At 41.8% G+C, this 21,306-nt stretch overlaps 1 protein-coding gene across 3 annotated transcripts; it reads left to right on the top strand.

Annotated features, from left to right (window-relative positions):
* The first annotated feature begins 442 nt into the window (after positions 1-442).
* On the top strand, positions 443-21,306 carry G3BP1 (G3BP stress granule assembly factor 1). Of its 3 annotated transcripts, none has more exons than XM_084295361.1 (12): positions 443-561; positions 12,614-12,727; positions 13,965-14,046; positions 14,399-14,572; positions 15,383-15,473; positions 15,973-16,066; positions 16,430-16,634; positions 17,342-17,443; positions 17,941-18,052; positions 18,437-18,562; positions 18,650-18,780; positions 20,237-21,306. In XM_084295361.1, exons 2-12 carry the CDS (start codon positions 12,633-12,635, stop codon positions 20,441-20,443), a joined length of 1,419 nt encoding a protein of 472 aa, XP_084151487.1. In that variant the 5' UTR covers positions 443-561; positions 12,614-12,632; the 3' UTR covers positions 20,444-21,306. The 3 variants fall into 3 exon arrangements, with proteins under 3 accessions (XP_084151487.1, XP_084151486.1, XP_084151485.1); XM_084295360.1 differs by lacking the exon at positions 443-561 and adding an exon at positions 11,627-11,709 and having other exon boundaries at positions 18,671-18,780; XM_084295359.1 differs by lacking the exon at positions 443-561 and adding an exon at positions 11,631-11,709.

Genomic DNA, 21,306 nt, shown 5'->3' with positions numbered 1-21,306 from the left:
CCGCCGGAGGCTGGCTGTCCGTCAAGGCCCGCCGCGAGCTCCCATTGGCCGCCGCGCCCCGTGCCGCGCATTGTCCCGCCCCTATCTATTAACGGGGTTTACCAGCACTTTCTCAAGGGCGCCGCTGCGCGCCTCAACCACACTACCGCGTCAGGGCGGCCCCCGCCCTTCGCGCCTAGAAGCGCGGGGAGTGTCGTTCTATTGGCCGGAGGGGCGATCCATCACGTCTCATCCCGCCCCCTCAGCGAGAATCCCGCTGCCTATTGGTTGCGCAGCGCGTCGGTCAATCTTCCCTCTCCGCGCAGCGAGGCCACCTGATTGGTAACACGACCTGCCGCTCACCCCGCCTCCCACCCCCTCTCCCCCTCGCGCACCAATCGGCATCCGAAGGCGGCCGAGCGGCGCGCTCTGATTGGTGGATCCTCCCGCCGCCGGGCTAGGTTGCGCGCCGGATATATGCAGCCGGCGGCAGAGCACGCCGCTGCGTGAGGTGCTTCTCGTCCGCCGGGGCAGGCCTGTGGTGAAGCGGCGCCTCCCGCTCCCGTCCCGCTCCGCCCGCAGGTGAACGGGGGGGGCCCGGGACGCGCCGGGCGGGCTGCTGGGAGCCCCCGGGGGGCGGCTGAAGGGGGCCGGGCCCCTCCGTGCCCTCCTCGTCCCCCTCCCCGGCGCAGGCCGCGGCCTGAGGGGGGACCGGGGGGCCCCCCCGGGGGTGAGGAGGCCGCGGCCGCGCTCGCGAGGCCCCCCCCTGGGCCTGTTGGGGCCTTGTGGCCGTTCCCCACCCCCCCATACCGCGGGCAGGCTCCTTGAGGGGAGTGGGGGAGCCCCTGGGGCCCGCAGCGCCCCCGGAGGCTGCCCGGGGGGGGGGGTGTGGGGGTGTCCGGGCCCCCCCTCGGGACTCCCCGGGGTTGTTTTGGGGGCTGGGAAGGGGCCGCGGGGGGGCCGCGTGGTGCGGGTCGGGGCGCGGGGCCGCCAGCTTTGTTCTCGGCTGGGCGCGCGCCTTGTGTCCGTGAGGGTGGGTTTGTGGTTTTTTGTTTCTTTTTTTTTTTTTTTTTTTGGGATAAAACCGGGCAGGGATGGGGTGTAAGGGGAGAGGGGGGAGGAAGGGGGGCGGCCCCCGTGGGGTTGGTGGATGGAGGGAGCCGGCAGGGGGGCGCGCATCGTGGCCCCGCTCGCTGCGTGACCTTGGCTGGGTCCGGGATTAAGCCGGGATTGCAAGGCGAGGGGCTGCTGCGGGGAGGCTGCCCGGCCCCTCGCGGGGCGCCCCGTGCCCTGGTTGAGGGGGGGGAGAAAGGGAAGGAAAACCCCACAGCGGGAAGGTTTCCTGCATCTCTCACGTGCGCTTCAGCCTCGAGCTGTTTTATCTGATACATTACCAATTCCTGACGCGCTTACCTGCTGACCTCTTTTGTTAAGGCTTGTGTACGTATACTCAATTACTCCATCCAAAGAAAATGATTTATTTTTTTCTCCCCCCCCACAATTGGTTGAAAGCAGCGTTTGTAGCAAGCCGCCATGTTTTCAGTGCATGCTATTTTTGTCTAGCCTGTGCTCTCACAGGCAGAAGTGACAGCTTTAGGAAATGTGGACACTGCCACCGAGCTCCAAAAGCTAACGCTCCCAGGTGCCACAAATCAAATGCGGTGCGTGGTGGGTGCTAACGAGACCTTGTGGATGGCCATCATAAAGAGAAGGGGGTGAAGAAGTTGGGAAACAAAAACTGCATTTGGATTCTTTTCTGAAATTTTCATTTTGACCAAGTTTTCATTTTTTTTTAAATTCTATTTCTATAAAGAGAGACTTTTACTTAAAAAAAAAAAATAGAAGTTCTGTGATACTTCTCTGATTCTGGAGGTAATATGGGTGCATCCTGTAAACTGGACTCACTCACCTTTTCTAGGAGTGTTACAGTCGGTGTTCTTAATGAAGTGAAATTTAGCTTCAGTTTAAAAAAAAAAAAAAGTAGAAGGCCATATAGCTAAACTGAAGGCCGCTTCTAAGTATTTACATGCTTAGGGGTTTTGTACCCCAGTAGTAGAGCATCTTTGTGAAGAGAATCTCTAGGCTTTTTGTTAGTAATTCATGTTCCAAAATGAGTTTTCCCAAAAGGCAGAGTTAAAACACACTAGCAAGTGGAGTTCTGCACCGTCCTAGAAAAAGGATCACGTCAGCTTTGAAGCCTTTGTAAATGTACATCTTTAAATATAAATCTTTCTAAAAGAATCTTGTATGCATCAGATCCAACTGAATAGTGGTCTCCCTTGAGTTGTGGGAAATAAAAGAATAAGAGCTAGCCCCAGAAAGGGAACTTGTTGAAGTATGAACCCATTTAGTTGAAGGCTGGAAAATGTACTTGAAAGTAAAAGAGAAGACCAGGCAGACCAAATTTCCTTTGTGCATGCGAGTCAAATGTAAACATCAGTATCACCAGAAGGGATTCCTCCCTTTTTTTTGGTGACACTGCGATCTAAGAAACAAAACCAAAAGTAGATGGTGGGAAAGCTTTGTGTGCTGTGAGTATAGGACCGCTTTGCCCTATTATTCTTTTTGCTGCTGACACAGCAGCATCAACGCGGTTTGTCATGCAACTGATGGTACTCTGGGTTTGAACACCAATTTTTAAATGTGAAACCTTCAGGCACCTAATGAAACAGGAAGTTCTTCACTGTAGTCCTGGTTTTTGTGCACTTACTACCCATGGTCTCTTGAGAATGTACTGCAAAAGTTTGAGTTTGCTATCAGAATTCACCCTTAAAAATGACTTCAGCAAGATGCACCTGGTTTTAGTGTATTTTGCAAGGTGATGTTGGTTTTGATACCCTCAGTCACTACTGAAAGCGAATGGTGTATGTCTGAGAACTGGTTCAGAAAGCTAGCGTTTCTTCTCCTTGTGGACTGTTGTAATAGTGTATGCTGAGGAGCGTGCTTTAATGCAAGTGTAATAAAACAAATGGTGTTGCTGTATGTGCACATTGATGTTTCTGTTCATAACAGTAGTAATTTTGAGAGAGCAGTCATGAGATTAACGTAAATGGCTTATTGGATGAGTTAGAAAAAGCTTGAATTGAGTGTTGTAGTTTTAATACTAGAAATGAGCCTTTTTCTCCAAGGAAGTAGTGTGATGAAAGCAAAATCAAAGAGGAAATCAAAGTAGAGCGTGGTGTTGGGTGGTACTAGTTGCTACTCTGGCTGTAGTCTGTTGTGCTTGAAATAAACCAGAGGTGGAAGTAATAGTTTTGCCTAGAAGGGTGGATATCTTTTACAGGTGCCTTTGTCAAACTTCCAGAATTGATTTGAAGAAACTAATAACTTTGTGCTGAAACTGCAAATAGACTTGGTAATCTCCAGATACTTCACAGACCAAATGGAAAAACAAAACTTGAAAAAAATGCTACCCCCAACCAAAATAAACAAATGAGCCCCCTAATCTTCAGCTAATCTAAAAGGATGCCTCATACTTTGCTGGCAGTGAGTATTATATAGGTCTGGAGCCCTAGTTTAGCTATATTAAGGCTGGACCTCTTCCAGAAGGCCTAGCTGGTGGAATACTTGCTCTGAGAGCTCGGAGATCGTGAGCTGTCAGTTCTGAGGCTTAGAACAGATTTGTACATTCCTTGCTGAGGCAAATGTGGAATACTGAATCTTAAAATGTGGGTGGCCATCATCCATTTCCTTCTGCGTTGCCCTGTACTGTTTCTAGTTTCACTTCGGCTATTATGCTGATCTGTTTTGGTTTTAAATGTCTTAAAGTAATAATACCACGATGGATCAGCCTTAATTGCTAGGACCAGTCTGCATTTGGTGGTTAAGAGTCTTCTGTGGCTGAAACAGAAGTGACATGGTTGGCTCCTAAAGGCATCTGTTGCTTGGTGTGCAGAAAATATTTTATCAAGTCTTAATTCTTGTGACTTTAATCCAAGCGGGAGTGTGCTTGTTTCGTTGTAATATCTGTGTAGCTAGGTGTTCTAATCTGCTTCATCTGAGTGCTTGGGAGTAACTTTGGCTTTTTACTTTAAGAAGCTGCAGTGGAGCCAAATGGAAAAATTGCAGAGCTAAGAGAAGATGACTGGATCTGCTGCCAACTTCATTGAGTTGTTGGAGCAGCTCTTGGATGTCAAAACAAAACCTGTTCTAATGGCAAAATCATAGGGTAGAAGTAGCTACTTCGTAGTGAAGCAGTTCAGAGTGCAGCATGAACATAAATCTGACTTAATTTTCATTAACAAAATCAGTGAACAAACCGTTCAGACTGTCACTGGCCTTTAAGGTAAAATTTCCATGGTTGAAATGTAGCTTTGCAGAAAAACAGTACTTCTGTTCGTAGGCTAAGTGAAAGGGAAGTTAGAATAGGTCCAGTTAGGTATAGAAATCCTTCAACCTAGTGTAGGAGATGGCCTCTTTGGGAGGACCTGATTTTAGGATTAAAAGAGGCATAGGAATATTTCTATGAATTCTCAAGGCTTTGAGATTTGGGAGAACTCACATCCTGAAGAGGAATTAACTTGTGATTTCCATCAAATCACAGGGGCCAGTCTTCTCTGTAATGCTTAATGCAACACAGCTATCTTGTGATGATCTGAACTAGTTATGCTCAGGGCAGATTATCATAGTTTATCTTACATCAGGTCCCTTGCAGTAGCCTTGCTTAACTTGCTTTATTTCCTAGCCAAGACAATTTTCAGCTTTTCCTCATAAAATTAAAGCAGGATATAAGCAGCCCCCAAAAGTGTATGAAATGGCGAAGGGATGAGGCATGTTCCATTTGTTTTGGAGCTGTTTGCTTACCATAACATACCTGGCTACAAGTGTTCAGTAATTGAACTGTACATCCAGAGAAAAAGGGATTCAGGGGAGTTGGTACATGTAGAGGCTGTTGGGATTGTCTTGGGGGTAACTTACTGGAGGATGACCAAATTATTTCTGGGTGTTCCAAAAACAAAAACACTGGCTGTTTACAGATGTGTGTGGTAAGACCTGCCGCAGGTGAGAGCTGACCTTTACAGCATCTCATGAAGGTCCCCCAAACAGCAATTGAAATTCAGTTTGTACTTCTGAGACTGCGTGTACAAAGTCTGCTGTCAGTAGCACAGTCCTTCTGCAGGAGGGGTTTAGAAAAGTAGCCATCAATTCAGAGCTCTCTTGCCTTTTGGGCATCTGGGAAGACCAGAGGGATTAAGATGTCTAGCTTGGTGCTCCAGTATTTTCTGGTCAATAAATACTGAATAATAGCAAATTTAATGTGTGCTTTCTAGAGCTTCTGCATCTCCTTTGTGTAAAGAGTGTGGATTGTGATGACTTGTTGAGAGGTGCAGAGCCATGCTAGGACATCTGAGAATGGAGAGCAAACACCTCACATTTCCCTATCATAAATCTCTAGTGCATGTTATTGAAATAAAAGTATTGCAATAAACTGCCAGTGAAACTCAGTGTTTTGGTCTGTTGGTAATGTAAGAAATAACTTAGATATCTATCTTTGGAGTTTGAATGTTTGTCTCCTGTGATACAGAACAGCAGAAGTTTTCAAAAAGTAACGCAAATACACTAGTTGCAGTCTGAACTTGATGACTGAAAGGTGACCCTTGCTGGGTCATGGGCATGGGGCAGCTGTTACAACATTAACTCTGCAATAAAACCTGTTTCTCCATGCTAATTCTAAGCAGGAACCCAAATGCTTAGCTGCTTCTGCCAAAGTGCTAGTCTCCTGTGTATCACTGATGTTGCAGTTTTCACTGAATAGAGGTGGTGACTGTGTGATACAAAGTGATAGAAAATTGGAAGATGGTTGAAAAAGATTTGAAAATAGAAAAAAACATGAACCCACAACAGAAGTAGGCCCTCTATTCAGGGAAAGGAAAGTGTTTTGTGGACAGGCTAAGAATACTTGTTGAGAAACTCTAACGATAACATTTAAGTGTAATTCCAATTTATTTTAAGATTCAAAGTTAGATCACTTCTGTCTCCATTCCATTTTAAACAGGGCCTAATCTACTGTTTGTCTTTGGACAGCAAGTGGGCCTTTGTGTTCCTAACTAGGATAGTATCTGATTTTCCAGATCACTGTGCCATACTTACACTTTAGGTAGTTCTCTTTGTATTCAGCTTCTCTGCTTTTGATCTTAATGCTCTTGAAGTTGTATTCCTCTGAAGTGGTCACTGTTCATGTAAATTCTGAATAATAGCAGTAAAAAATCACCAGTTTGTCTCTTTCTTGCTTGGCAGAGCTGAACAATACAAGAAACACTGAATGTTGACTGGAAGCTGGCAGACTCCATCGCATCCATGTACTTGTGGTTCACACTTAGGTTTGTTAGCAAAAACACAGGCTGACTTCTAGAATGACAGCTCTTCTGCAGCAATTCATGGTTTGTTTATTTGTATTCTTGCAGTGTTTAAGGGCTGTACATTGCTGCTGGGTAAGACTTCCCATCTGCCACTGGCAAGCAGTGGTTTTTCAGCATTAGCATGAGCAGCGTTGAATGTAATTCTGAACTACTTTTATCCAATTTTAAACATAACTCTTATCATATCTTCTTATCCTGATTATTTTTGAATCAAATTATCCAAATAGTTCATCTTTAATTCAGTTTTCTTAATTCTTTGTCTTCTAGTTAGTACAACGCATAGCTCTTCTGCAGAGTCCTTCATCAGTATGTCTCAAAGAGCTTCAGAAAAGGGTTCAGGTATTGCTCTGCCTTTCTGCAGTATCATGTTAATGAAGCACTGATGCTTACCCAAGGGTGGAGCATTCTAGTTGCTGTCTGATTTTCAGACTCCAGCTCCTGGCTCAGGTACCCTGTGAACAGAAGCACTGCTTCTTTGTAGGCAGCACGGTTGTTGGATGGAAGATGCCATTCTTTATTAGTCAGTGGAGAAACGGCTGCATTAAGTATCCAGATCCACATCTTGAAGATTATTAATAAAGGCTCTTCTGTGTGAGATACTTTGGACTGCACACTGCTCTGATCTTGGTTGAGGAGTACCTGTCTCTGGAAGTTTGTAGTCAATACTTCCTATGGCCTGTTAATTTGGATACTCCTAACCTCATGATGTGTTGTTGCAAATTCAGTCTTTAAATGTTTCACTGTTCTTTGGCCAAGTTATCCCATCGTGTAGCTTTCAGTCTATGGCTTGTTACCTCTTAAGATGATTTTTCAGACAGTGTTTCCCCTCTGGATCTGTCAAAACTCAAAAAAGAGAGCTGTCTGCTGGCAGGTAACTAATGGCTTGTGTATAAAATGCAAGCTGTATTGCTGTGATACTGCTCCTTGTGATGCTGTACTTCATCCATGTGACACCAGTAATAACACCTGTTTTTTAAAGGAGCTTAGTGCTTTGAAGCTTTTGTGGCTTAGCTATTTGAGGTGCTTTTTCATCACTTCATGGTTTGGTCTTGAAGTTAACAACTGGGGTTGTTCTTTATTCCCTCTCCCCCTCAGATGGTTAATGCTGCATTAAAAGAAGGGCATCTCGCATCTCAGTGTATCTGGTATCTTGTAGTGTTTTAAATATGCATTTCCTCGAAAAGGCTTACATTACTCATCCTACTTGAGAGAAAGCTAGTGTATGATACAAATCCCCGGATGAGACAGGCTCTGGAATTTGCAGAGTGATGCAAGTTTGGTTTGTTTGCGTTGCATTGTTCGCTCTGCAGTGTTTTGTATCTCATTTCACACAGGTACCGGCTGCCCTGGTTTTGTTTAATCAGCATCAGTAGCAACCACCAGTCACGTAAAATGTGTGGAGAGGGGGAACTAATGGGATTTTTTGCCTTTGTTGATTTAACTTATGCTTCTAGCAGGCATTATGTTTCTAGCAGGCATTACCTACAAAATGCTAGGGAGTTTTATTTCATTTGTACTGGCTGTTTTTCTGTTGTCCAAAGCAACTGCTTCTAATGCTGGTTACTCCATATAGATAAATGGTTTGTAGCTTTGAACATCCCCACCTCTTTCTATGTCTTCCTAAGGAACCTGCAGAAATCCTAAATGACACTTAATTACACAATCATGTTAATTATTGACCAGACCTTTAAAGTCCAGCAAAATTGCTTTTTTTTTTTTTTTGCCAGTTTTGTTATGTGAAACTTAGATGTAGATGCTGCTCTTCCATGTGAGCTTCTCTGGGTGTTCTAAGTTCTCAAAGTCCTTCTATGTTAAGGAAATGATTGATATGAAAATAAGGAAGTAGAATTGCATGAGAAATCTGGCATTCTGGTTTAAAGGGGAAAAATATCTTCATCTGTGGAGCGTATCAATTATATTGTCAGAGTTGCCTTTGTATATTTAGGGGTAAAGATTTAGAAATGAAAGATATGAATTGTACTTCATAGAAGTTGACTAGGGTGTCGGGAAGCAGTGTAACAGCTCTGTGAGAATATCTTAGTTAAACCTGTAATTAAAAGGTGGCGGGGAAATGACACTACTTCTTCTGTAAAATGCACCAATTTGTAGAGAGGCTCATTTGATATTACATTCTTGTCTTACAGCACACCAACAGCCAAAAGAGAGCATGTGGAACTGCTATAGGATTGTTCCTTGTGTCTGCTGTGTAATATCTCAATCAGAACTACAATCTGTTGTAGTACCTCTGGGGGTTTTTTGACAGACTGCTTCTTGTATGGAATAAAAGTCAAAAATAAAGTTTAGACAGCCGATGTTTCACTTTCACAATTGTATAGCAGTCTGAGAAAATACTAGATTTTCTTTGACCCTATTAATTCTGTTAATACTAACATGCTAATATGCTCCTTGGACCTAAATTTGCTAATACACAATTTACATAAATGGCTCTAATTTACATAACTGTACTCTAGAAATTCAGTGCCTGGCATTGATTTCCTGCCAAGTAGGAGCATTGTAACAGATGGTGGAATTTTCCACTAGCCAGGTGATAACCGCTGTAAAGGAGGCATTTGTAAGTCTCCTGGCTTAAGGAAAGGGCTGTTACGTTGCAGAATTGTTCTAATATATTTGCTATAATTTGAATTACTCCGTGTTTTACATATATGGAACATGAATGCATATTTCTGAATGAATCTCACCGATTTCCAGCTTTTCCTATCATCTCTCATCCTTTCATCTCAATTGACAACACTATTTGGATAAACTGCTATCAGGAGTAATGCAGTGACAGCTCAAACATTTGTTACCATCATGACCTGTGTGGTAGAAATGTAGTATAAAATATTTGCAGTTATTCTAAGCTCAAGGAATAGAGAGGCAAGTAACAAACAGCTCATGAGTGCTAGGGAGCAAATATTCTCTGGAGATGCTTGGCTTGTATCATTCAGGTTGTGCTGGCTGGGGCTCAAGAACAGATGGCAACTGGCAGAACAGCAGGTGCAGCAGGAGTAAAAACAGATTGTTGTCCCCTGATTAGGTCACATAGAGGTTTTTCCCATTTCTTTTCAGATCCTAATGAGAACTGGGCACTCTGCTATTCCACCTCTTTCCATGGGAAGAGTTGGTTCTGAGATTTTTTTACCCTCTGCAGTAGGAGTATGTCTGGTAAATATGGCATAACCACTAGCCACTACCTCCCATATGTCTTCAGCGTAGTGCTGGGACAAGTCAGAACAGCACAGAAGATGATGTGAGTGCTGGTGGGTTACTGCAGGTGAGGAGTCTTTCAATGAGGACAAATCTGAAAGAGCATTTGGTAGTGAGCTGTTCTGACTCAAGTCCTGCAGGTAACAGTTTACCATTTTGTGAGGAAATCCAGCTTTGTACATTCCTATTCTAAGAAGCAATTGGAAAATAATTCTCAAAGGAGCCTGATTCCTTTAACAGAACTGTGCAGAAAATCTCTCTGGACATCAGTAGAGATGTGGCTGGATTCTAGAGGAAACTAGTCTGTAAAGAAATGAAATTCATTCACTACACCCCCAACTTCCCCTAGAAAAAGGAAAGAAGAGTGAACAAGGAGTGTGTGTGTGCTGTCTTATGTGGAGCTCTTGCCCTACTCAGTGTAGGGGATATGGTAGAACTGGTCTTCCAGTTGTAAACTCACAGCACGGGCAAGGTTTTTGAACTTCTGTGGAACGATTGAGTCTTGCATTGCCTGGTAAGCCAAGCTGAGTCTGAAAAGTGAAGGTGTTGTCTGCCACTGCAGCTGCTTCAGGGTCATTCTGCTGCTTGCAACGATCGTATTTCACAAGTGCTTTACAGGAAATAGAAAGTGAAATTAAGAAATCAGCATGGTACCCACAGCTTATCCTTACTTGCCCTGTTGTGTTTTTCTTACTGTCTGATATTTAGTGGGGATCTAATTTAACATGCACTAGAAGGCAATCAAGTTCATAAATTTCAGGTTACTTCAGACTGTGTTCAGTCTCGGACATCTGTATGTGCGGACACTATGCTTACGATTCAAAGGCTTCAAAACCACAAATACTGGGAACTTCCTAAAATGAAAGCGGTCTGCAGAATCTGAGCACTTCCTGCAGGCCAGGCCCAACCGTGGCATAGCACTTTCTCCACAATTAGCTCTTGAATACCACCAAACAACAAAGCTTTTTGATTTATTAAAAAGCCCTTGTTAGTTCTAGGTCATGTTTGGTCTTACTCTGTGTGCTGTCACGTAAGTAGTGTTTCCTTGTACGGTGTTGATATACACACTTCCTACTGAACGAGCAGGAGCTCGGGTATACATTCATCTTCTGGAGCATGTCAGACCTTTCTCCCCTGTATTTAACTAGGAAGAAGTGCATTTCAGAGATGGAATGTGTAGGCTTTGTTTTAAAACTTAAAGAGAAAGTGGTGTGAATAACTCATCTCTTTTTCTCTTAAAAGCAGAACAGTACACATCAATGCATGCAAAGCTGTATCAAGTTCTGCTGTAGTAATAGCATTCTTCTGGTTTGAACCTGAAGCTGCATACCTCCCAGGGTAGGAATTAGCGTGTTGCATCTCTGGATGCAATGCACGCTGACCACTGCTGGTGGTTTGGGTGGAATCGCATCCTCAAATACATTATTGGCATGTTCTGCCACTGCTTAAATGTTGCCTTGTGTCTTTCATTTACAGCATGTTTTGTGTTAGACCGGAGTTAGAGATGGAAGAAAGGTACCAGATTAGTTTGGATTTAGCTTTATGCAAAATCCTGTGTTCCATGCTTCCTCTTGTGTTGTGTTGTTTTTTTTTTTTTTGGGGGGGGAGGGGGGTTTGAAACTTTGTTCTTTCATTCCTCATACATCCTGCAGTGTGATTTTAGCTTCCTTTGCAGACCTATACATGACAATGCACTTGAAGCTGTTGATGTAATATCCTAACCTGGTAGGTCACCTCTGTCTGCTGGAGCTACAATTTGTTACCTGTTCTTAGCATTTAAAGATTTTGCTTGTAGCTTTCACTACATTTCTTGAATTTCAGACAAGATCCTAGGGTGAACGGGATGAGGCTTTGTACAAGTACATGGAAAAGGCAGTCTGTTTCCCCTGGCTTTGTTCAGGTGATAGTTGTGGGCAACTCTGTTTACCCTGGCTACAGGGTGCTGCTATGTGACAGGAGAAAACTTGTCCCAGCGTAACTGCCATGGCATGTGCTTTGCAGACTCCATCTGGATTGCTCTCTGCTCGAGGACCTGCTTAGTCTGATTTCCATTGTTTATTTCTTTAGGTAACATTGCCACTTGAACCTAACTGCAGTATTAAGAAAAAGCAGCTAAGTGAATGCTGTCTTCTGAATTAGTGGTGGTTTCCTGGGGCTCAAGTTGGTACTGTATTATTTTGGATTTGCAGAAACACCTGAATTGTGTGCACTGATGCCAGAGCATATTTCTACATTCTCTTTCCAGTTTCAATCTGTCTTGTATGAGTTTGAACAGCTTGCATGAATGCTTGAAAAGAAGGAAACAGGAATGTGCTTTGTTTTGACTGACCTGGCCTGAAGGGATATGTGTATAGTCTACCTGCAAATACTTCTTTCTTGTAATTTACTGACTTGCTGAAGTTGGGTAGAAGGTACCTAGATCAATTTGTCCTTTGGCCTAGGTATTTGATCTTTCAGATGGAAGTGATAGGTAACTTGCTGAGTTCAGGGAAAGTAAGGGAAAAGCAGCATACGTTTCTGTTAGTAGCACAGTAATTTTGGTATAATCCGATATTCCTCTACAGCACTTGTCACTCACAGGCAGGGAGTGCTGCACTACTGACAAAAATAGATTGGACTCTTTCTGACCTTTTAAAAATGCCCTTAATACAGTAGCACAGGCTTTGCTTTGGAACATCTGACTTTTAATTCTGATTCTGAAGTCAAGTGAGGTAAGTAGAACTTGGATCAACTGTAAATGACTTAGCCACTTAGCAAATCCTATTGAAGAACCATACTTGCTTGCTACCTGCATTTTACTGAGGGTAAGGATGATTACATGGTGGTGTGTTATGAGGTAATCTCCCTTGCTTGTGCAGCTTCTCCCACCACTGGTTTTTGCTCCCTGGCAGTCCTCCTCAGCACTAAGGATTGATGTCTCTGAAAACATCGGTTAAACTGCTTACTGTGGTGGAACTGCTAACAGGTTTTCGTGTGTGCTTTCCACCGTGATTATGTGGCTTATGCTTTCAGTATTTTAACAGTGATGTGAAATGCTAGTGTTTTATGGAGCTTTTGATTTTCTTTAGCTTTCAGTTGACCAAAGAAATGGTGATGGAGAAGCCAAGTCCCCTGCTGGTCGGGCGGGAATTTGTGAGGCAGTACTATACTCTGCTGAACCAGGCACCTGACTATTTGCACAGGTAAGGCTCTGCTTCACTTGATTTTTTTTTCTGTATGCATTTCTTATTTATTTTTTTAAATCAATGAATAAACTTATTCCCATGATTTGGCTTGCCAAATTTAAGATCTGGGCATTTAAGTGTACTTTACCCAAGACAGACTCTGGGTGTAGTTTGCTTTCAGTTTTGATCAATTAGGTTAAAAAACACGAATAATGAAGATTAGAGGAGCTATAAAAACTTTTGTTCTGATTGCTATTGAAATACTGCTAGATTCATTCTAAATAAAAAAAAGTAAATCAGTATGTTGCTTGCTGCTTGTAGTTGTAATCAGTATAAATGAAAGCTGGATAAACATTACTTAAACAGTTTTGTTTGTCTTGGTACCATGCCTCCTGACTAGGGGAGAAACTGAAAAAGGCATGTACTCCTATACTGGTATGTCATACCACTGGCTGCTGCTTAAAGGAAATCACACAAATTATGAATGTGCAGCAAACTACAATCTGTTATTGAAACAAAATGGTCCTGTTTGACTTGATAGGTATCCTACATTGAGGATTTACGCTCGTTTTTGAAGATACATTTTGTTGTGCTTTGATGTGGTAGATAAACAACTCTTGAAACTTTCCTTCTAGTCTCAGGAAAGCCTTCAAAAGGCTTTTCAGATACTTTTCCAGTTAAGTGGACAGCTGACCTCCTCCTTTTGGGTCGGAGGAAAGTTTAGGACGTGCTGTGGATTCCAGTTCTAGCCTTTTTTTAATCTGCTGTCAGAATGCAGTCCCATGATGTTTGACTTCCTAGCTTGTAATTTCTAGTTATAAAATCGGAGGCTTATGTGCAGTGCTTTCAGTACTGTACATGAACAAAAACTGCTATTGCTCCTTGCTGAAGCTTTAAACCAGAGCTTGAGGGAAGCCTTTCATGTCTTATGTGTTCAGGATACTGTGTTACTTTATAGCCCTTACACAGGAAAAGGAGAACAGGGTTGCACCATCTAGTTTCCTATAAGAGACTTTGTTTTTGACTATTAGTGCTTGGGTATCTGACAGACCTGAACAGTGCAGCTTACACAGGAGAACTTTGTATTTTTGTTTTCTCCTTTGATCAAAAAAAATTGTTAGTGACACTTGAATTGTATGGCTTTATTCCAGTAATGAAGGCAGAAAAAAATACTTGCTTGATAGTATATTATAGTGCACCCTAATGTAGAAGCTGTGTTGTTGCACAACAAATATTTAAAACTTCTTTCCAACAGGTTTTATGGAAAGAACTCTTCCTATGTCCATGGTGGCTTGGATTCTAATGGAAAACCAGCTGATGCAGTCTATGGGCAATCTGTAAGTACTTGGAAAAACTTAGTGTCATTTCATACTTTTTCTGGTCTCCTTTGTGGGTTGAGGCAGATATCCAGCTGTGATTCATTCACTTTGTCAAAGTGCTTTCTGTAGAAAATGGGGAGAAACAACTGCCTAATTGTAAACAGCAATAGTGAAGCAAGATGTGCTTCCTTTTAGTAAAGTTAATAAAATAAAATTGCTTGCAAAGCAAAACAAAGAGAATGCTGCCAAGCTCGCTTGCTACAGTTTAGAAATAGAATTTAAAACAGAGTGTTTTGTTTTCTTGCTTTGGAGGCTGCTGACTTAGCAGAAATGGCTTTCGCAGTGTAACCTGTATTCTGTCCTTTTGTAGGATATCCACAAGAAGGTGCTGTCATTAAACTTCAAGGACTGCCACACAAAGATCCGTCATGTGGATGCCCATGCTACCCTCAATGATGGTGTTGTAGTCCAGGTGATGGGAGAGCTCTCTAATAACATGCAGCCAGTGCGCAGATTCATGCAGACGTTTGTGCTTGCACCTGAGGTATGCTATATTGAGTGACAGAGTTATTACAGTGCTTACACTATAAGGTCAGGATCTGAGGCCTTTTTGATTCACTGTTGGAATCTGAGGAGTTAGAGTCTAAGGTAGCTTACCACACAATTCAGTAGTAATACTCTGGAGATTCCTAAGGAATATCCCTGCTTCTGTATGTTCTGGATCTGTTAATCCAGAACATCATAACTGAAGATGTAAACATCTTGACTTATGGCTACTAGGTATTTGCAACACACTTTTTCCTTATGCGTTTTAAAGTTCATTCTTCGATTTGCCCTCCTAGGAACTTGCCCTTGTATCAGGAAAGTACTAGTGGGAAGAGGAAAACACTTTGTCCTTCGAAGACAAAGGATCCAGATTTTCATATTCTCTAAATAGTTTACTTGTTGTTTAATGTGGTCTTCAAAATAGGCATTTTTTTTGAACAAAATAGTTCAAATAATTGAAAATGGTGGTGAAAAAAGGATTGCAAGATCACTTAATTCTTAGCTGTAGGTCAAACTGAAAAATAGATGCTTCAAATCACAGAGAGCTCTGGCTCCTACTTTGTCAGTGTTTTTGTCAGCTATCATAATAAAAAGCACTAAATTTCTTCCTCTTGGTTCATACATGCTTGACTTGCTAGTATGATGCTATTCTTTTCTGAATAGTGTAGACTTCTTTTAAAGGGGGCAAATTTGTATTAACCTTTAAGTGGGAAAAGGATGAGTTGCTATATGAGATAGTTACCTTATTTCACTTTTTACATTATTTCAGTTGATTCAATTGAATCAGTTTCTTCCTTTGCCCTTCTAGGGATCTGTTGCAAACAAGTTTTATGTCCACAATGATATCTTCCGCTACCAAGATGAGGTTTTTGGTGACTCAGACACTGAGCCTCCAGAGGGTAAGTACAGGCAAATCCTTTGTGGTTCTGCTCATATTTGTTCCTGAGTCTGTTTCAGTGCTCTATTCCCAGACTAGAGGAATTATTTTCTTAAAGCATTAGGCTTCATGGTATTCCAGGTCTCTTTCTTGTCTGTAGTTTTACTCTTCTTTTACTATGCTATCTATACTTCAGCAAAGATCTGTAATATACAGACAATTGATATTTTTCATGCATATTCTGTTTGTGTTAAAAGAATTGTAAGACTTCTTTTTGAGCAATAGCAATCAGACTTGTAGGCTACAAATTGGCTTTTCCAAATACTTCAGAAAACTTTAGACCTTGGTCAAAACTGAGTAACCTAAATGATAGCATAAGTATAAGGAAATATGTTTAATGTCATGTCTTGATATGCTAAAGAGCACAAATAGGAAACATGAGACTTCAAATACATGTTGTAGAAGATGACTTGGGCTTCTACTGAATATTAAAGCTGTGTGTTTTTTCTAACTTCGATTAGAATCAGAGGAAGAAGGGGAGGAACCTGAGGAAAGACAGCAGACACCTGAGGCTGTTCCTGATGATACTGGTGCTTATTATGAGCAAGCTGTCAGGTAATAATTACATTAGATTAAGTCAGGTGTTGTGTAATACAGACTGTTTGTAAAACAAGTCAAATGAACTTAATGCTACTCATCATTGTCCCTTTTGACAGTTGAAAGACGGATGAAACTTAAGTGCTGTTAGGCTGAATGCAGGGACACCAGATTTTCTGTAGCTGCAATGCTTTTGATGGTCTGCGTGCTAATGTGAGACTTGCATGCTTGTGCAGTATAGCCTCATCTAGACAGATTAGTGTTGTTCTTCCTCTTGAATGCAATGTGATTGATTTCTGTATTGAACAAATAGTATTCCTTGTGACCCAGTGATCTAATCAAAATGATACTACTTCTGTTTCTCTTTTGTGGTGATAATAGCAATGACATTGAGGAACACCTGGAAGAGACAGCTGCGGAGGCAGAGCCTGAGCCAGAGCCAGAACCTGAACAGGAACCTGAGCCAGAGGTGCAGGAAGAAAAATCTGAGCCGGTGTTGGAGGAGTCAGCTCCAGAAGAAACTGCAGAGAAGAGTCCTTCTCCAGCTCCTGCTGATCCAGCCCCTGCAGTACAAGAAGACTCCAGGGTAATGACCGTGGGTGGCACTTTTCTGTGGTGTAGTGGCTTCATTGGTGATACTCTGGTTGTTTTGTTCCTTATTCTGGTGCAAAAAGTATCTGGAATTAGATATAAGTGCTTTAATTCTTTCCCATGCCCAAGTTACTCTTTAAAAGTCCAGTTGTCTTCTTTCTGTTGGCTCCTATACAGTAATAGGTAGTTGAGATTATAGGTAGTAGTAACTGCTTGACTAATAAGATATTAGGATGTAAAGGAAGGCTTTGTAAACTCGGTAGGTGTGTGAACTGTGATAGCAGTGAGAATTCTTTGTTTGTATACAGAGCTTCTGAAACTCTGAACAGACTGTAACCAATGTGCTAAATCAGGAAAATGGGTGAAATGTGACTTTTGTCACTCTTCAGTGTCAAGAGAAGCAAAAGTAGTCAAATGAGTATTCCAGAAAGCAATACTTCAGCCTCTTGTTTGATACTTGGTGTTAGGCTGCTGCTGTGTAATATTTCAATTCTACGTGGGTTTCAGAAGTAGGTTAAAGTGTGACTTTGTTATTATAATACAAAGTCTTCTGAATTGGAGCAGTTCAAAGGATGAATCCAGAATGTCAAGTAAAACTTTTAAGCTATCCTATTACCCTGTGTCTGTTAGCTATGTCATCTGAAATTTTTTTCGGAGAGATATAAGCACCTGGAGTTGAGTTACGATCTTCATTTTTTTTAGACTTTTTCCTGGGCATCAGTAACCAGTAAGAACCTCCCTCCCAGTGGAGCTGTTCCAGTATCAGGAATACCACCCCACGTTGTGAAAGTACCGGTCTCACAGGTAGGAATCCAGCAACTACAGCCATTAAGTGCTAAACTGCCTGGCAGTAAGTTGAGACAGGAAAAATGTAGTGAAATCTATTTGATTATGGTCTGAGATCTTGAAGAGACTGAAGACTATCACAGTGTCCTGTGATAGATTTAATAAATCTAATTCCCTGTTCTTTGTATTGAGAAGGAATAATTACTTGTGAAGGAAAAACAGGGAATGGTCATGAGAGTACTGACTGCATCTGTAGTCTAAAAAATTGTTATCCCCCCTAGCAGGAGAGGCAGTTTCTCTAATGGTTTTTCCTTTGCCTACTGATGAACAAGATGTCTGTAATCAATTACTTTATTGTAATATAAGCTGTATATCTGTGGCCTTGCTGAGCTAAATTTAGGCTTTTCTGTATTTTCAAGATATTTTATCTGTAACTTCATAGTAAGATCTTAAAAGTTGAACCCTACAGTTATGTTTGATTCTTGCATGATAATTCCTTTTTTGAATTTATACAGCCCCGTCCTGAGGCAAAACCTGAATCTCAGACACCACCACAGAGACCTCAGAGGGATCAAAGAGTGAGGGAGCAGCGAACAAACATCCCACCACAGAGGGGTCCTAGACCAAGTAAGAAAAGCTACAGACTGTAAGAGTGTTTCCTTCTCTTTGGTGTAGGGAATCAGTGTCATTAAAGTTTTGAAAATCTCAACTGTCAGTAGGTGAATATTTCTACCTAGATGGGTATTCTAGGTTATCTTAATCTGCAAAGCTGTAGAGCATTTTTTAGCATTCAATGAAGTATCCAGGTTTCTATTCAGTGTTTGATTTCAGTCAGGTGACAAAAAGCAAGCAGTTACAAACCCGCTAGTGTGGGATGCTTACACTTATGTGTAAATGGATAGACAGTCTGAATTCCAGATTTTTTTTTGTAAGGCATTTAATTTGACTGTGCCTAGCTTTTTGTTTATGTGGACTGGTTTTTCTTAAACAAACTTTACTTTTATGTTCAAGTTCGTGAGGGTGAACAAGGTGATGTGGAAACTAGACGAATTGTGAGGTACCCAGACAGTCACCAGCTATTTGTTGGGAACCTTCCTCATGATGTGGATAAAAGTGAACTAAAAGAATTTTTCCAAAGTAAGTTGGCTGCTCTATTTTACTTCTTGGGGTTTGGGGTTATGGCCATCTGTGTGGTTAACAGAGCATTCTAATGTGTGACCCAAGAACTTGGCTCTTCTCTTGCAGGCTATGGCAATGTGGTTGAACTGCGTATCAACAGTGGTGGGAAGCTCCCTAACTTTGGGTTTGTGGTGTTTGATGATCCTGAACCAGTCCAGAAGATCCTTAGCAACAGGGTAAAATAAGCTTTTTGTCAGTGATTAGTTGCTCTTTTGATAACAGGCAGTGTTTTTCAAGTGACTGACAAGAAAAGCTATTCCTCCTGGTCCCTTTCTAATTTCAAGTGTATTCTCAAGTAAGTGGGGTGTCTTTCCTTCCTATGTTAAGGCTTGTACAGCACTTGTACAGACAGCCTTTTGTCATCAAGGTAGGTGGTAACAACTCCAGTGAGTTAAAAACTTACTCATTGTAGAGGCTTTTCCCAAGAGAGGTTGCTGAGCTCTGCACAAGAAGCAGGTGAATACCTTTCAGGGAGGAAAGGTAGAGTTTGACCTGTGTGGGCAAGGAGGATTTTTTTGGCCAGAAGTTGAGTAAGAAAGGATTGAGAGGGAGAAACAAGAATCTTTCCTGCAAGCCCATGTAAATGCATAAATTACAGTGCATGTGCATTCTTAAAGTATTTAATGTAGACTTAAATCCTGAAAAAGTACTTTAACGTACCTCCTACCCTGCTTTGACCAGTGCTAAATTCTGTTGCTTTGCATGTGGGCCCCAGTGCTTTGGGCAAGTATGTCTCCAGAAACAGTAGGGTTCTTCTCAGGATAAGCTTGGCTATAAATGAGTTTTAAAGGGTTTGGTAGGTTGTTAGTAAAAAGGTAAACCTGATGTCTGTTATCTGATGTAATGTGAGAGTTTGCACTGCTATTGCAATAAAGTCAAAGCATCACATTACAGCTGCTTTGTCCAGCATAGCTGCTGGCTAAAGCAAGGTGATGTACTTCATCCTTAGATCTGTTAGTTCTGTAACCAGTTCAGCAGAATTAAATAGCTAGACTTCTCGTTTGATGAAAGCACTTGTGCCAATGATGCTATATTTTCAATATTTTTCACAGTCTTGTTTGTGCAACTACTGGAATAAGTTGTTTGGAATGACCAAATCCGTATTCCTGTAGTTCTTAAGTCTTCTGGTCTTCAACTCTGGCTGCAGTGAGGCTTGCTGGATGTTGCCAACCTGTTCATCTCCATTCTCATTTCACTGAAATTTCCGATCTAGCAAGCACTTGCTGCTGCAACTCTAAACAGTTGACTGATCAAAGTGAAAAACTTCTCTGCTTTTTATAGCAAGGTAGTAGAGAGGGTCTAATGTTTTATGTGTCAGAAGAAGAAAAAAACTCCGGTGGAAGACTGGATTGCCACATTAATGAAATTAGGTTGCTGTTAATAGTTTAAATCCTTCTTAAAGTGTCAGAATGCTCAGCATTAGGTCTTAGAATTATTTCACAATTACTAGAAAATGATTATGGTCAGAGTATGCAACTAGTCTTGTGCTTGGCTTGAGAAGATACAAGAAATGTTCTTCTGAAAACCACTTCCCTTGGATGGAAAGGAGGATATGAGATGAATTTGCAAGGATATTTGACTTAGACCTACGGATATTTCCTTAATGAAAGTACCTCTTTTCTTTTGTTACAGCCTATCATGTTCAGGGGAGAGGTGCGCTTGAATGTGGAGGAGAAGAAAACACGAGCTGCCAGGGAGGGTGACCGCAGAGATAACAGACCACGTGGACCTGGAGGCACTCGTGGGGGGCTGGGAGGTGGGATTCGAGGGCCTCCACGTGGAGGAATGTCCCAGAAGCCAGGATTTGGAGCTGGAAGGGGGATCGGGCAACGCCAGTGAATGCATCGTGGATGTTGACGTGGTGGCGCAAACCCTTTTTTCCTGCAGATTTGTGAATTTCAGCCTTGGGTATCTTGGAATGTGGCCCTAGCCTGTTATAGACTGCTACGTTTGATACTATTTTGGCCCCTTTTTGTTTGTGTTATGGTTTTGTGATTATTTTTTCTAGTCCTTGTCCCAGATTCCAGCTTTGTGGAACAACGTTTTAGGAAAAGTGGATTTTAAAAAGAAAAGAACTGAATTTCCTTGCTCACCTCAAACTTACGGACTGGATTTTTTTTGGTACCGGTGGTCTTTCCTAGAAGAATGTCTTTTGTTTTTCCTTTTTTCTCCCCTTCTACTGAATTTGGGTGCATTTCAGTCAGTGGAATAATATTTCACGTGCATGCGTTCAAGAGCCTGTAGGAAAACATAGTACTTGGCAAGTATTTCAAGGGCAGGAAAGCAAAACTATTGATTTATCCCTTGAGGGTCATATGAACATCCTCTGATCTGGAGATATTGCCACTTGAAAAATTGACATTCACCTTTCTCTTTGTGGCGCTGTAAAAGTGGAATAATGGGTATCCGTAGAATCTTTTTTCTTTTGATACGTGATCACGGAAAAGAATTCTAACTGCTGTTTTACCACTTTAAAATTTTGGATTGTGGGATAGGTTTTAAATGTCTAGAACTTGACTCTTAAAACACTTTTCCTGAACTTGTGAAATTTTTTTATTGAAATAGGGAGGTTTTTTCATGTTTAGTTTGTATTTGTATAAAAAAGCAAAATTGTTGTGCCTTCTATTTATCTCTCATTCCAGTCTTGGCAAATTGTTTAAAAAAATAATAAAAATAAAAAAGGTCTAGATTTGCTTTATCAA

This window comes from Netta rufina, assembly GCF_964035555.1.
Source record: "Netta rufina genome assembly, chromosome: 14".
NCBI lineage: Eukaryota > Metazoa > Chordata > Aves > Anseriformes > Anatidae > Netta > Netta rufina.
Note: the sequence above shows the minus strand (reverse complement) of the source record. Positions and strands in the feature narration are given on the sequence as shown.